This window comes from Vanessa cardui, chromosome 10 (genome assembly GCF_905220365.1).
Source record: "Vanessa cardui chromosome 10, ilVanCard2.1, whole genome shotgun sequence".
Lineage (NCBI taxonomy): Eukaryota > Metazoa > Arthropoda > Insecta > Lepidoptera > Nymphalidae > Vanessa > Vanessa cardui.
The window spans coordinates 4,009,853-4,026,330 of record NC_061132.1 but is presented as its reverse complement, the minus strand read 5'-3'; the positions used below and the strand labels follow the sequence as shown (position 1 = coordinate 4,026,330).

At 32.6% G+C, this 16,478-nt stretch overlaps 2 protein-coding genes and 1 long non-coding RNA gene across 3 annotated transcripts; all 3 read left to right on the top strand.

Annotated features, from left to right (window-relative positions):
• Positions 1-3,584: 3,584 nt before the first annotated feature.
• LOC124533286 lies at positions 3,585-4,852 on the top strand. The gene is made up of 3 exons (XR_006966689.1): positions 3,585-4,062; positions 4,148-4,300; positions 4,664-4,852. It is a non-coding gene; the product is annotated as an uncharacterized LOC124533286 (long non-coding RNA).
• Positions 4,853-4,860: 8 nt separating this feature from the next.
• Positions 4,861-6,086, top strand: LOC124533076. Its single transcript, XM_047108241.1, has 4 exons — positions 4,861-4,879; positions 5,194-5,300; positions 5,389-5,553; positions 6,003-6,086. The coding sequence occupies exons 1-4, from the start codon at positions 4,861-4,863 to the stop codon at positions 6,084-6,086; spliced, it is 375 nt and encodes a 124-aa protein (XP_046964197.1).
• A 7,066-nt stretch (positions 6,087-13,152) lies between these two features.
• LOC124533075 lies at positions 13,153-15,262 on the top strand. The gene is made up of 2 exons (XM_047108240.1): positions 13,153-13,273; positions 14,319-15,262. Exons 1-2 carry the CDS (start codon positions 13,153-13,155, stop codon positions 15,260-15,262), a joined length of 1,065 nt encoding a protein of 354 aa, XP_046964196.1.
• The last annotated feature ends 1,216 nt before the right edge of the window (positions 15,263-16,478 follow it).

Genomic DNA, 16,478 nt, shown 5'->3' with positions numbered 1-16,478 from the left:
GACTGGGAACACCGCTGTATTCTGTGCACAGATGTCCGAGTGGAAAGGAGGTGGACACTTTCGGTTTACATGGTCTCTCTTTCCCAAGGAGTTCAGGCAGGCTTTTCCGCCACGGTTCTCTTAAGGACATAATAAAAAGGGTTTTTGCCACCATCGACGTGGAATTTGTCGTGATGACGGTAATAATGGTAATTTGTCGTGATGACTGATGGATTAACATTGGTTCCCTGGGAACGAGGACGGGTCCTTGTGTGGGCCGCTACATGCGTTGACACGTTGGCCCCTTTTCATATCCGAGAAACAATGTTAAGAGCCGGTGCCGCTGCGAAAAAATCTGAAGCAAAAAAAAGAACTGAGTATTCGTATATCATATCAAATTACTTTTTTGTTCCATTTGCTGTCGAAACGCTGGGCCCTTGGAGTAGTCGTGCAAAAAGCTTCATAAAAAGTATAACACCTCGCTTCATTGCCTCCTCTGGTGACAGTAGGGCTGGTGTGTTTTTTCCCAGAGGATCGGGATTGTGATTCAAAGGGGAAATGCTGCTAGCATTATTGCCACCATTCCACGCGGTCAAGATTTATACAGTAATTAGTTTTAGTTCATATTTGTATATATTTAAGCATTTAATGTTATTAATTCTTATGTTAATAAAGCTATGTACACTGATTTTTTCATAATGTTATTTCGAATATTCGCTGGAAATAAGCAGCAGTATCAATATCAGTTAGTTTTATATTATTCTAAATGCGTATGCCACCGAGGTTCTAGCTAAGGGCGATAAATAATGATTCTACTGAAGTTTCGAATCTAATGCCGTTCTTAAAAATACCGTTACATCAGTAACATCAAAATAATCACTGCTTAATGCTCGGCATTAAAAGTTTTGCTAAAGTCGTCAAAGATAGAAAGAAAAATTTAAAGTTCAAACAAAAATATTTGATGTACTAATCACACTCATATTTGTGGATAATAAGTATTATATGTCTATTTAGAGGTTAGGTAGTTTATTGAAGAGAGGTTGTTGCACGAATAATAATAATAACAATGATAGAGTTGTTGCCGATAGCAGCTGCATCACACATTGTCATAATTATTTTACTTTCTGCCAACTTTAAAAAATAATTGAAAACCATCCGAAAAAAGATATGGCGGAAAAAAAATTCAACATTACTTATATCTTTGTCATATAAAATAAGATTATTTATAAAACAATAATTAAAATCAATCTGTGTGGAACTCAGTGTTAACACAAAGCCAGAATTTCTTATTATATTCATAAAATCTTGCTGAACTTAGCAATTCATAAGTCCTTAATATATCCGGTTGTTATTTTGATCGGTGTGCTGTAACTAAAAATTAAATTTGTTTCTAAAAAAGAAATCTTACCTACTGGACAAAATGAAATTAAAAAATAACATTAATATATTTTTAATAATATGCAGCACATTCGTGAAGGTAACATTGTTATTTTTAGAAGTCTATCATTATGTTACTAATGCGTCTTTTATCATAAAAATCACGTTATTAAAACAAGTAAATTATGTAAATATATGACTGCACTAAATCGATATCAAATAATAACTAACCTGACTAGTGTACAAAGATCTATTATTACTTTAAAATAAATTGCAACTGAACCTGCTAGGCCCGTCAGAAGGAGAAAAACTCGTTCTAATTTAATATATTATCTTCTTCTTAATACAGTATCTTATAAAAGGTGTACTTTAGAATATGTTATGATTAGTAGTCGCCCGCGGCTGTGTCCTTTCTTGGAGTTCAAGTTTGCTTCATACCAAATATCATCAAATCGGTTCAGCGGTTTGTTCCTGAAAGAACGACAGACAGAGAGACAGAGTTACTTTTTAAATATTTAAAATATTAATATAGATTTATATAGATTAATCCAAAGCAAATATGCTTACATGTTTAGATTCGATGTGTAGTTTGGTTTAGATGTGATGTGCAGTCAGTACATTTTCAAGCACTAGGAGTTCTACAGCTTAGGTCAAACTTCAGTCAGAGTCATCAGCGTGACTCGCCAGTCTTTTGGTTTCTTCCATCACTCTAAAAACTCGGGAATAATGTTCGGTAATATAAATATCATTCAAAACAAGCCTGAAATTCAAATTAACTTTCTCATTGTTTGTTTTATTTTGAGAAATCGAATGAGTAAAATAATTTAAATGAAGTCATTCAGTATCGTGCTTTTCCCCAACACACATAATTACATCGCCTCGTAAATACAAAATATAATCAAAAATGCTTGTTTGTTGAACATAAATCATGATTTATTCAAATAATAATGTATTTAGAATGTTTGTAATGGCTTAAGTGACAGTCGTGTTCTTTTTAGCTGTGTTAATAATAAAAACGAAATGAATAGTTGAATCTGAAGAGAGCGCTCGAGAAATAAAATAAAATATGGAAAGTAGATCATACAGAGTGCCAGCCTCTTTGGTATTCGTGTTACGCTTATCACGAGCGCTGGGGCTTGCTCCGCTACACCTGGCACGAGACCGCGCAGGATACACAGCGACCGTGTCCACGTCGATTGCTATTTACAGCTGCATTTTTACTCTGTGTATCCGTAAATTTTTTTTTTTTAAATAACAACTGAACATCTATGTATATTTTAGGTAATTCTTTTATTAATCACGAGTAACTTTACTGTCAATTGCTGACTATAGTCTTAAAAATAATTAAGGTATATGAACTTTACGATGAATAATTAATTAGCCACTGGCCATTAGGTGTCAGCCACTTTGTCGGTACTTTAAGAAATACTTTTTTTTCAAATGACCTTTTGTATGACAATATGCCGTGTCAATCAAGGGACTCGTATCCCGTCGTATCTTTCTTTTGGCTGACACCGGCTCCAAACAACTTAACAATAATTGTAACGATATTATAAAGTATTTTAAGTAGTCTAATATTTTTAATTTCTATTCACTGATAAAACTCTAAATAAAATTTTGAATACGCAATAATTTTTTTTATTTTTAGTGTCTATTAATTGGTTTTGAAATAGTGTTGTGTTTCGGTATATCTTTTTGTTAAATTTTTTTGATATAGATGTATTGATTATAATGATGAAATTGCATGAAATAAAAATATGTCCCTTGTTTTCAGATATGTGTGGCATGGGAACAATCTTTATATATCTTTTCGAATATGAAATAATTCCCGTCGGACATGTCTGCATTATATCAGTAATAATAATAGCAAATGGATTTTTTTCTTACACAGGCGTCGTCCGAATGAAAGGAAACATCAAACATTCAGTTGCATTAAATAAAGTATTATTTTATTTATTTTACAATAATTGCGTTAATTCCTAGAATACTGTAAATATTGTGGAGGATCCCATTGGAGAGTCATATCATTCTCACGTCTTATATATTTGAAAGCCATTTTTTTTAACTATGGTAGTTGTGAAAAGTTCATTCGTGTCGAGCCACATCAGTAATGACATTTAAAACTATCTATACCGAAATTTAATTAGTATGTTTTATGGTAAACTATTTTTGTCCACAGCATTGCTCGTGTTTTAGGGATTAGTTGAATATAGTAAACTAGTTTTTGCCCGCGGCATTTCTCGCGTTTTAGGGGGTTGGTTGTACTGTGTTAGGTAAATAAGTATCCTTCCTTGTTCAAGTTCAAGTATGTTTCACATGCAATTTCATCAAATTAGATTCATTGGTTTGGTTGTGAAAGAGCGACAGACAGACAGACTGACAGATAGAGAGTTACTTTCACATTTATAATATTAGTATAGATACAACTTTTGTAGTCTAAAACACATGAAAAGTTGCCGATGTTTTGTCACCGGTTGTGGAGGTCTTAATACGTTAAGTGAACCTGCAATAAGCGCCATAATATGTCACCCCCTTGTCATGTATTAAAATTAAGATAATACGTATTTTAGATAAACAAAGAGATTAATGGCAACATTTACATAGATCGTAACAAAAGGTTCTTTATGAAGATTCCTTCGGTGTCTTTAACTATATACACTGCAATCATTATTTTCAGCAAATATGTCAATTTTAATCCAACAAGATGTGAGTTTATGTTATTCATCATTGTACTGACTGATATTATTGATTTGAAGTATTTATAAATATTAATTTCGTGAAATTCTTTCAGTGTTATTGGAATTGTTGAAGTTTATTTTTAATATCGATCGTTATAAATTATTGCTGATGGAATTGGAGATTATCTTCATTAATTTCGATGTCCACTGTGTGCTGCAGACCATAACTACGAAATTAAAGCACTTGAACGAGGAAGTACATTACGGTGAATAACAAAATCTGCCAGTAAGAGTTGTCGTTAAAGAAATAAATGAGAGCTCAGGCCAAACTGGCCAGCCGGCATAGAAAAGTAATATTAATAATCTTTAAGCCTTAATTTAAACGACCTCCGAGGTCGAGTAGTGTGTACACCGGTTGCCGTGCATACGCCACTCCGAGGTCCCGGGTTCTATTCACGATGCCTAGTCGATGTAGATTATCATTAGTTGTCTTGTGTCTGTGTGTTTATGGTACCGTCGTTGTTTCTGATTGTCCATAGCAGAAGTTTTGGCTACTTACATTTGGTCAGAGTAATGTCACATACATGTTGTCCAATATTTATTATATTATTGCGTAAATATTGTTTCAGAACCTGTTTCAGCATCTACATGTCGCTCAGTGTGTCAACGTGTCAGCGATCTAACGAAGGGATATGTGTCTATTTGCGGTTTAGTCAAGCAACTGAACGCGTCACACAGCGCTGTCCTCTTTATAATATTCTCAGCGAACACCCTGCTGTTAATGTTCAGCTTCATCAATTTAATTGACGTTTTTATTGTATTCAGTATGTTATTTTATTCCTACGGTATTTATTGATACAAATTTAACGTTGAGCATTAAATAATTGAAATCCTTTTTTGATTAAAAAAATGATTTTATTTCTTATATAATAAAAATAGTTGTCGCCAGCTGCTTCGTTCGGGTTTTAGATTGTTTATCATGTGTCATTCAAAGAGCCTAATTACTTTCTTGGAGTTCCAGTTTGCTTCATACCAAATTTCAACCAATTCGGTTCAGCGGTTTGCTCGTGAACAAACAAACATACAGAGTTACTTTCACATTCACAATATTAATACAGGTTATAAAAATTTGGATAATCTATTTTGTGTTTCGTAGCAGGAAAAACTCATCAACGAATAAACATTATTCTTCAGTTGATTTGGTGTGCAAAATTTTTGGTTACAATTTTGCTATTTATCGAACCTTGGCACCAAATACAGGCGGAGGTAATATTAAATGAAGTATATCGTCTGAGAACGACTTGCCTCTTCATGTCTTTGCCCTTGTTTAACAATAACGAAATTTTCTTTTCAGGTGACTGAGATACAAATAGTTCTGACCAAGCTCATACATAACTTGACGCCTGCTGGGAAGTCCATCCCTCTGAAACTGGACCTGATGTTCAAACAACTCCTTCTGAACCAGCCAAGTATATCGCCACTGGGAATGTTCACAGTACAGCGAATACTTTTTATTAAGGTACAACATTGCTTTCATAGACTTAACTAATGTAAGTCAAGAAACAACACCAAGTGATTAAATCTCTATATGATCTGTATTTAGATAAATATGCTTTATAACTTAAAAGGTTTGGATCTATTTAACCTTTCCAAGATTTCGAATGGGAAGTTTGTAGTTCTAAGAAAGATCCGACCCGACCCGACATCACACGGGTGCCATGCTGATACTAAATATAGTAGAGAATGTCTAAATGATCAGTGTTTCTTTACTATATTGTCCACGTATACAAAAACCTTCCTCTCGAATCACTCCATCAATTAAAAAAAAACCGCATCAAATATATGATATAGATAACAAATGTTGAATTCCAAAAAAAATCATTAAAAATGTTTTTAAGTTAATCATTAAATGTTTTAAAAATATTTATTTTCTACATATATATTAACAATATTTTTTATATATTTTAGACCATTAGTTTTGTAACTACTTACAGCCTGTTACTAATACAGTTTACAAAAAATCGACGGAAGAAATATGCACACAGTCATTGACTTGAATTTTCATTATTGAACTCTATACGAAGATGTTCATATGTTTGGATTGAACAATGTGACCAGAGCTATTATAAATTTGGATGAATGTTTGTGTTTTAAAAAAAAATTAAATAATTATTGAAAGGTAATGTTATTCAGAGAAAATAAAAAATAAAATGTATTTTTTTACATTCTACGTTGTTTTATTACTGTTTTTTAATTCATAAAAATCTATAACATCGTTAAAAGATATGTATTAGTAGACACTAAACTAAGTTTTTTCTAAAAATTCTACTCAAATTTTACAAAAGAGAGCAATCCGGTCTATTTATAATCTCGGAGCTAGAGACTCTCTTCGGGATGTTTTTAACAAAGTAGGAATACTCACTGTTGCGTCGCAATATATTTACAATATCATGTATATTCACAGTGACATTGATCACTTTAATAAAATCAGCGATAATCATTGTATATGCACTAAAAGTAAGGATAAGCTTATAACGCCAAGTTTCCGACTCACAAAGTCAATAAATCTTTCTTGTGGCAAGGTATCCGTTTTTATAATAAAATTCCGCAGAAATTTTTAACTTTGCCGTGTCGTTACTTCAAATCGTTTGTAAAAATACATTGGTAATAAAGGCATATTTTGTTCTATCCATTAGGGTTATGTATGTAATGTAAGCACAAAAAAAAATTATAAGTTTACGACATTACATTAGAAACTTTTAAAATTATCAGTGTTACTTTTTTTTGTATAAAGTTTGGCGGACGAGCATATGGGCCACCTAATGGTAAGTGGTCACCATCACCCATAGACAATGACACTGTAAGAAATATTACAATTCCTTACATCGTCAATATGCCACCAAACTTGGGAACTAAGATGTCATGTCCCTTGTGATCGTAGTTACACTGGCTCACTCACCCTTCAGACCGGAACACAACAATACTGAGTACTGTTATTTGACGGTAGAATAACTGATGAGTGGGTGGTACCTACCCAGACGGGCTTGCACTAAGCCCTACCACCAAGTAACTATATTGTCTATGTATTATATTCAAAAACCTTCATCTCGAAAAAAAAAACCGCAACAAAGTCAGTTGCGTAGTTTTAAAGATTTAAGCGTACAAAGGAAAATAGGGACAGAAAAAGTGACTTTGCTTTATACTATGTAAAGAAGTCGTAGATATTAGGTATTAGTGAAATTTACTAATTAGAAGTGAAAGAAAGTAAATAGTTAATACATTACTTACTTGATTTAAGTGGTAATTACACTGTCGAACATTAACCCTGAGTTTTGAACATCCACGGTAACACGTGAAAGCGATCCTGGTTTTTTTAATAAGTATCCGGTGTACCAGAGTTCGTTCTAGGGAAACGCGTACCGCGGTTTTACATTACATTTATTACATTAACAGCCTGAAATTTTCCCATTGCTGGGCTAGAGCATCCTCTCCTTTTAAGGAGAAGGTTTGGAACTTTCCAGCGAGGAAGGCTTTCCAACAAGATAAAAAAATTACTTATTGAATAGAAATATACAAGCATTGTTTCTTGGCATGAAACAATCGTCTGTATGTTGAATTCGTATCACTAAGTGTTCAGTCGGTGTATAAAGTAAAAGTGAAGTAACGGCCCGTAAATTTCCTACTGCTGGGTTAAGGCCTCCTCTTCCATTAAGGAGAGGGTTTGGAACATATTCCAAATCGCTGCTACATTGCGGGTTGGTGGAATGCACATGTGGCAGAATTTCGATGAAATTAGACACACGCACGTTTCTTCACGATGTTTTCCTTCGCCGCCGAGCACGAGATAGATTATAAACACAAATTAAGCACATATATATAGTTGCTATAGGTGATTGCCTGGGTTTGACCGAAATAATCGGTTAAGATGCACACGCTCTAACTACTTGGCCATCTCAGTCGGTAAAATTATAGCAATTAAAAAAATTATTAGTCTTTTGTCAGATATACAAAAGTATCAAAGTAAATGCCCTCACTAACATGTTTTAAATTAAAAATTTAACAATCTAATCTAAGAAAAGTGTGCCCCGCCGTATCAAATTAATTGTTTCTAATAAAATAGACTTAACAAATCAATTCTTAGTCATTTGTCTACAATCTTTTAATAATCGTTTTTGTAATTTGTGCGTTAATAAACTTTTAGGATTTTAGTAATCGGAGGATTTTCTTGTAAAAAGATATAGTACTATTAAAAAAAAAACAAGTTTCCAAATTTAAAACCTTATTAAAGTAAGTTATGCTAGTTTCTATAATGGAGATGGTTAAAATGAATAGTAAATTATATTGAAAATATTCATGTCCACAAAAAGCGCCTGTTTTTATCATTATTAAAATTGTCGCGTCGGAACTACTAGTCTGAATGGTTTTTTCCATAATGGACATTCAAGTCTCTCATACGTTGCCCAAGAAACATAATCCTATGATGTATATAAACATGTATACTCGTCTGCTTTTTGGATTGTATTCGAAAGTCCACAACAGTCTAGCTTTTACTGTTGTTGCCAAGATCTATTGCGTCACTTTTGCAATCATTGCAACATATCTCTGTAAGGATCGATATTTTCAGTTAAAGCAAGAAAACTTCTACATACCATTTCTCACAAAGATGTTTATTTTTAATTTCTCGATCTTAGTATCAGTTCTGACCGACGGCGAATATTTCTTCGAATACTTAAAAGGTTTTGACAAAGTTGATCATTTGGGATTTGGTAGAGATGAAAAATTTGAAGCACATTTTTCTTTTGTTTTCTTTATTTTAATTATTTTGTATCGCATTGCTCGTGTAGTCAAATTATTGATTTTGAATAACGATTATTACGGAAGACAGCTTGAATTCGAATTCCTAATGCTACTATCAATACATCTAAGTCACATGACCCGGATCCTAATGTTTGAAATATTGTGGATTCGTCTAAAATCGCTGCGAAAAAGAATGGAAAGTTTTTCTAGCACATCATGTGTTGACAACGTAGAACAAGTTTCTGTGGTCACTACGATCTTAAAGGAGCATTTGGTAACTTATAAAAATATATTAGATAATAAGAAAAATATCGGCCACGCAGCGAAATTATTGGTAAGGGGATGGCGACAGTTATCGTATACAGATATCAGTTAGCATATTATGTAGTCGAATATTAATGGTTATGGAGTCAAATAGTCCGGATAAGCACAGGTCATATTCACACGTTACATGTATCCGTTTGGATACTGAAATTTAATCCGTTTTAATACTTGCACATTGAAATCTTTGATTTTTACATTAATTAATATATTAATCTTGTGCTTAATATTTACTTTTCGGTATTTTAATATTTGTCAATATAATTGAGTAAAATTTGAACTTTTCAGATGTTGTTACACTTGCCGATTTGTTTCTTAGTTTTGCTAATTTTCGCAGACTTTATTAGTAAGGGTTCACAATTTCAAGTAAGTATTGGCCATCTCCTGACAGTATATTTTCACTCGATACGGCAAAATCCTCAAATACTGCTAAAATCACTACAGTTTCGTTATCAGCTATTCAAAACATGTTTTATTTACAGGCATCCATTAATATGACAACTGAATTAGTACTTAATATCTTTTTATTTTGTATTCCGACTGCATTTGGAGAGTTAGCCAGCGCAGAAGCGAAAAAGATAAAAAATATACTGGCCAATCATTCTAGGATATGCAACAGTAAGTTTGTTAAGGCGCAAACGATATTTTAATCATCAAGTTTGTAAATACAAAAAGCAGCTAGGTCTTGAAAAACGGTTCAGAAAAAAATATATGACTTTCACTTGAATCCAACGTTTATGTGGAAAAGATAAAGGTTGTAAATTCTGAAGTCCATGATATTACAAATTCACTTCCTTTTTCAGACTATGAACTACGGAATACAATTTTGGATGGAATAAAATTCCTGGAATTTCGTCCAGTGAAGTTCACCGTCTGGCGCCTGTTCGCCGTCAACTCGTCGCTACTGCTGACTATCCTCAGCGTTTTTATCTCATACACGATTGTGGTTTTGCAATTCAATCAAGCGAAACCTTAAAATCCGTGAAAATGGTTATTCTTTTAATTATAATTAAAATATCCTTGTGTTTTTAATTTAGGGCAAATAACTACCATTAATTGAGTTGTACTAAAATACTTTGTATTGAATAATGTTGATGATAGATTTCAACCACTAAGCAAATAGTAGTTATTAGAATGTATCAGGAAAAACTATAATTACAGTGCAACTGAATATAATACTAAAATAGTTATTCTATATATCGATTGACAAAATTTTTTACCGATGGGCAATACACTATGTGTGTATCATGAAACATGACATAAATAATTTTAAAAAAAGAAATTAGTACGAGACTGTCTTTACAAAGACTTGATTTCAGACACAACTTTGTTCCGTAATATATGCTCGGCCGGTGTATACAGTGTCTATGGTACTATCGTACATATAGCAGTGAATGTTGATTTGCATCAGGTCATTGATTGAACTCAGCATTGTGAAACACCAGAATTTACTATATTTAGGTGATACACATAGATTCAATAACCAACTAATTGCATTGTTCCTGGGAAAAGAAAGAAAGATCCTATAAAGGCATGCCTAGATTTGCGGATAATTGCAGTTTACAAGCAGCCAGATAATGGATAGGTTACCATGACAAGGGGGACAGATATCATACCTGATGTAAACGGTGGTACAAAGGAATGTTCCAATTTTTACCCCATATAGGAAAGAAAAGTAGTGCCTAGCTCCGAACAGCACAATTCTGACGTGAGGAATTTTGCGTGACGTGGCGTGACGAGAAGACTCAGAATTCAGCTGTAGCCCGAAGGTATAATAGCGCATGGCACTAAAACTAGGAAAATCAAGTAATATTATACCCAACGAATTCGAATTGATTTGCTTTTAATGACAAAAATTTAATGCAATTTTGTTTTATTGTGCGTATAAAATTTTATTTATATTGAATACTGTATACATAAATAGTGAGGTAAATGAAGTAAACATCACGTTATCATTGTCATTTTAAATTATTTATTAGGAGTACCCTACCTATTCGTGATAAATTTTGTAGCTTATGATGAGGTAGTCTGAATTTATTTCTATGCTAATAACGCCTTGAATGTGATAATTAAGTATTATATATTTTAATATTTTATTTCTTATTAATATAGCTGATGACACAAGTGCGCCAAATAGAAAAAAATATATAATTTGCACCAATATGAATGATTTCTTCAATTTAAGAAAAAGCTTAAAAAAGCGTCAAGAGTTGATAGTGTTCTGCTAATGGTACACTCTGCTAAAAATCGAGTAAAACTTTTAATAATGAATGAACCGAATGACATAGTAAATAGTTCAATAGTTTTTGTGTGAAAGAGTAACGAAGATCTATACAGCCATCCTCACTAGCTTTCGCATTTATAATATTAGAAGGATTTTAGTATTTCATGTTACTATCTTTAATGTATATTATACTTGTTAAAATAACTCTGTCTGTTACCTGGGTATTTTAGCCGAGGGATTAGATAAAATTGGGAATGGAAATAGTTTGAGTCCCAATGAAGGACTAGGCTACGTATTTTTTCATTATATCCCTCAAGGCCCTAAACAGGATGGATTCGTGTTTACTATCTTATTGCACATTAAAATATCGGTAAAATTTTATAAATTTCGCGTGGGTCAAGTCGCAGGTGAACCTGCTAACTTGCAAGCGAATTTATAATTAGTTTATATTTTATTTTGTTTTCAGATCCTAATATTCATAGCTTGCTTGCGTAAACATTAATAAAGTTTTAAAAACATGATTTTCCAAATCTGTTATTCCATCACTACCAATCGCGTTTATTTTTGTAAAAGTAATCAGTTTAACACTTATGCTATTTGTAAATGTATTCAAATGTAATATTTTAATAATTAACTAGTACCTATCTACATATAGCATTCATCCATCGAATAGATTGCTTTATTTTTTATACGAAACTACTTTAATTTTAAATATTAATTTAAGTAAGTGTAACTTTCAGTGTTATTTGTATATAAAGTTTATAATATTAATCATCGCCTGAAAGATTGAATCAAATTAAGTTATTGCGTCATTACAGACAAACACTGAAGTATAACACTACTGGCAGTCTTTCCACCATTCCACGCGGATATAATTTGTACTCAATTTAATTAACTCTTTTTTGTATTCTATTTGTACTCTTTAATTCTCATGGATGATTATCCATGAGAATTAAAAATAGTTAATAAAGAAAAAAATAATAATATTTAAAGAAATAAATAAATAAAAAAAAAAAATAATAGTTAAAGAGTTAATTTTTATAAAAATACATGGGCATATAATATAAATAATATAATGTCGTGAAGTTGGTTGTATGATATTGACAGTTGAAATGAACAATAAATTGTGTTGATAGATATTCATGACAATAAAAGGGCCGGTTTTGTCATTATTAACATTGTCGTATCAGAACTAGTGGTCCGAGAGGTTTTCCCACAATGGATATTCAAATCTCTGACACGTTGCCGGAGAAACATTACACTATGATAAATATAATCATGTACACTCGTCTGCTTTTTGGATTATATTCGAAAGTTCACAAGTGTTTAGCCTTTACTGTTATCGCTAAGATCTATTGTTTTACTTTTGCAATCATACTAACGTATTTATGTAAGCATATGTATTTATTATTAAAGCAAAATTACCTAAATATGCCGCTTATCTTAAACCTTGTACCTTTTATTTTCACAAATTTAGTATCAGTTCTAACCGACGGCGAATATTTTTTCGATTACATAGAAGGAATAGGCAAAATACATAACTCAACGTTTGTCGAAGAAGAAAATTTTAAAGTTCTCTTTTCATTTGTCATGTTCACATTTGTTATTTTATTTCGTATCGTACGGACAACATTATTAATCACTTTTCCAAATGAGTTTGTCAACCGTCTGATTTGGGGCTTTCTACTAATGTTAACGTCGCTAAATTTGAGTCATATCACCGCCATCTTAATGTTCGAAATATTGTGGATTCGTATGAGGTTATTAAGGAGAACAATGGATAGTTTTTCTGTTGTATCACACAGCGGCAATGAAGAACACGACGCGAAGCTTGCCAACGCTCTAGTCGATCATTTGAGCGCTTATAAAAACATATTAGATAACAACAAGAATATCGGCCCGAAATTTTTGGTAAGGAAGATAGCTTTTATCCAATTTTATCGAATTAAAACCTGCAGAATGAATTCGTGTAATGCTAAAAAGTGTTATGCGTCACTATATATACTTCAGGCTCACCTGATGGAAAGTGAATGCCACCATCTATGGACGTTTTTAAAAATCAATAACTTGGTTTAGTAATGACTCGATTTCTGACATTTAATTAAAACACGCATCATAATAGCTTATCAACGGAAGTCCCTTCTTATTCAACGAGTGACTTCGTAAAGAATAACACAGCAGGTCACGTCATACGTCACGGATACACTTGCTCCTGCTAAAATATTCTATTTAAATTATTTAAAAGAGGAAAAAGTTGTGATAGTCTAACTAAATGTGTAAATTGCAAAAGGACACTCTGTGGTAAATGTTGTCTCGTCATCAATTACACAAATTATCGATAAATTAGTGATAAAAGTGAAAACTTATAACTGAACTCAAGATCTAGTGATACCAAAACAAAATAAGTGACTGTATATAATCACTAACATGTATTTGTGAAGTGCAATAAAACATATAAACAATAACAGACAGTAACGAACCGCTACAATGAAGCAATAAATTTATAAAATTTCAATCTTCCTTAATAGTGTTTAAGTGCCGGTAGTGTAAAAATAAAACAATATCATTGCAAAGCAACAAACAAAAGGCATTCTTATCAATTCGCATAACAGCCAATATATGAGTAACTATTTGACGAAACATAATCAGCGAACGCTGGCGTCTTGTTATGAAGCATAGAATTCACATGTAATAGATCACGGATCGCGCCTCATCAAACCCATGTTTATAAAGGTATTTTTTTTTGTTTTTCTTTTCGGTACAACTATAAAAATAAACTATGGCCGATCAAGCAAAAAATGCACTTAATAAAAATAAGTTCGAGTGTTGTAACCGCCTAACAAATTCAAATGAAATCTTAAAATGCCAACTGTGTAAGAAGAGGTACCACTATACCTGCGTAACGGTTATTACTACTACACTGTATAAAAATTTATCTGAAGATTTCAAATCTACATGGCTCTGCCCATCATGTAATAGACCTCGTCCTGGAACTGATAACACCAGCACACCCGTGAGATCTTTCCCAGATAATAATCAAGAACTTCAAAATAATATCACCCTTAGACGAAAACAGGAAACACATGATTCAAATGATGGCGAATCACACTCCCTGACACTTGCTGATGTTCGCAGAGCTATTAGGGAAGAACTAGTCAATACTTTAGAAAATTTTAAAACTAATATAATGTCTCAACTGAACATTAAAACTAAAGAAGTGCTAGATCAATTGGTGCAAGTTACAGACTCGATGAACTTTATAGAACAACAATACGAAGACTTAAAGAAGGAAATATCAGCGAAGGAAAAGGTTATTCAGACATTGGAGACCGAGTGCAAGAATTTACAAACATCGGTGAATGAATTAGGAGCACGTTTGGTAAAGATAGAACAACATTCACGCTCGATGAATGTAGAAATCCACTGCGTACCTGAGCACAAGAATGAAAACCTGATGACTCTTGTAAAGCAAATAGCAATAACCACAAACTATAAATTGAATGAGTCCGATATACACTACTGCACGAGAGTCGCAAAGCTTCAGAATAACAGTCCGAGGCCACGTTCTATTTTAATTAAGTTTAGCAGTCCAAGAATCCGGGATGAGTTCCTAGCAGCATCTATTAACTTCAACAAAAAAGCGAAAAACAACTCCGAAAAAATGAATACCAACCATATTGGAATACGAGGCGATCCGAAGCCAATCTACGTGGTTGAGCATCTCTCTCCGACGCAGAAATCTCTCCATGCAGCAGCACGGTTAAAAGCCAAAGAATTAAAGTACCGATTTGTTTGGGTCAGAGGAGGCAATATCTACATGCGGAAAACTGAAACATCCGAATACAAATTCATAAGGAACATTGAAACACTGTCCACATTGATTTAAGTGCCCTTTTGTATATGCAACACACTGTATTAAAGACATGTTTATAATAATTTATCTATTAAAATTCGATTCTATTTCAATTTATTACCAAAATGTTAGAGGTTTAAGGTTAAGTATTAATGAGGTACGTCAAGAAATACTAGCGATAAATTATGATATTATAATATTTACTGAAACATGGTTAAATAGCAGTCTATTCACGGGGGAACTTTTTGATGACAATTACATCGTATACAGACGTGACCGCGAAAGCTCTGCCCTAAGCAAACATAAAAAGACAGGTGGAGGTGTCTTAATAGCTATATCTAAGATGTTCACGTCACAAAGGATACTTGAATGGGAAAGTGACTGTGAAGATATTTGGTTAACCGTAGATTTAAAGCCAGTAATTATTAATATCTGTGCAGTATATTTACCACCACCTATTAAACGTGAGTTGCTGGACGCATTCACAAAAAATACAAACAAAGTTTTGCAGGATTACTGTCACAGTCATGAATGCACACTTATTGTTGGGGATTTTAACCTAAGCGATGTTTATTGGAATGTTTCTAAAGAAGATTCTTTTGCTATACCCGACAACTATAACAATTGTCATATCAAGAGCTTCTTAATTGATTTTATATCATTGAATAATTTTAACCAATGTAACCTAATACATAATTCCAAAAATAAAATTCTAGATTTAGTACTATGTAGTCAAGACGAATAGTTACAATCCTTTAAAAAAGACAATAGATGTTTTACACCCACCACTTGATATTAATTAATATTCAATTACCTAAAAAAACAAAAAACATTAATGAAAATGTAAATAAATTTAACTTCTATAAGGCCGACTACAACAAAATTATTAATGAACTTGACAAAATATCATGGCTTGTTGAATTTTCTACCTGTAGTAATGTTAACGACATGCTGAATCGTTTTTACGCCATATTACAAAAAAATATAGTAAAATTCGTACCCCAAAAAATAAACAGTAAACGAGACTCTCCTAAATGGTTTTCTAAAGAACTTTTACAGCTATTGAAGTTAAAACACAAATACCACGTTAAACTCAAAAAATATGCGAATCCCTTGGATAAAATTGAATTCGAATATCTTAGATCCGACTGCCTAAAATTGTTATCTCAGTGCTACCACAACTATATAACTAAAATAGAGAATGAAATCGGAAAAAATCCTAGATACTTTTGGACTCATTTAAAAAATT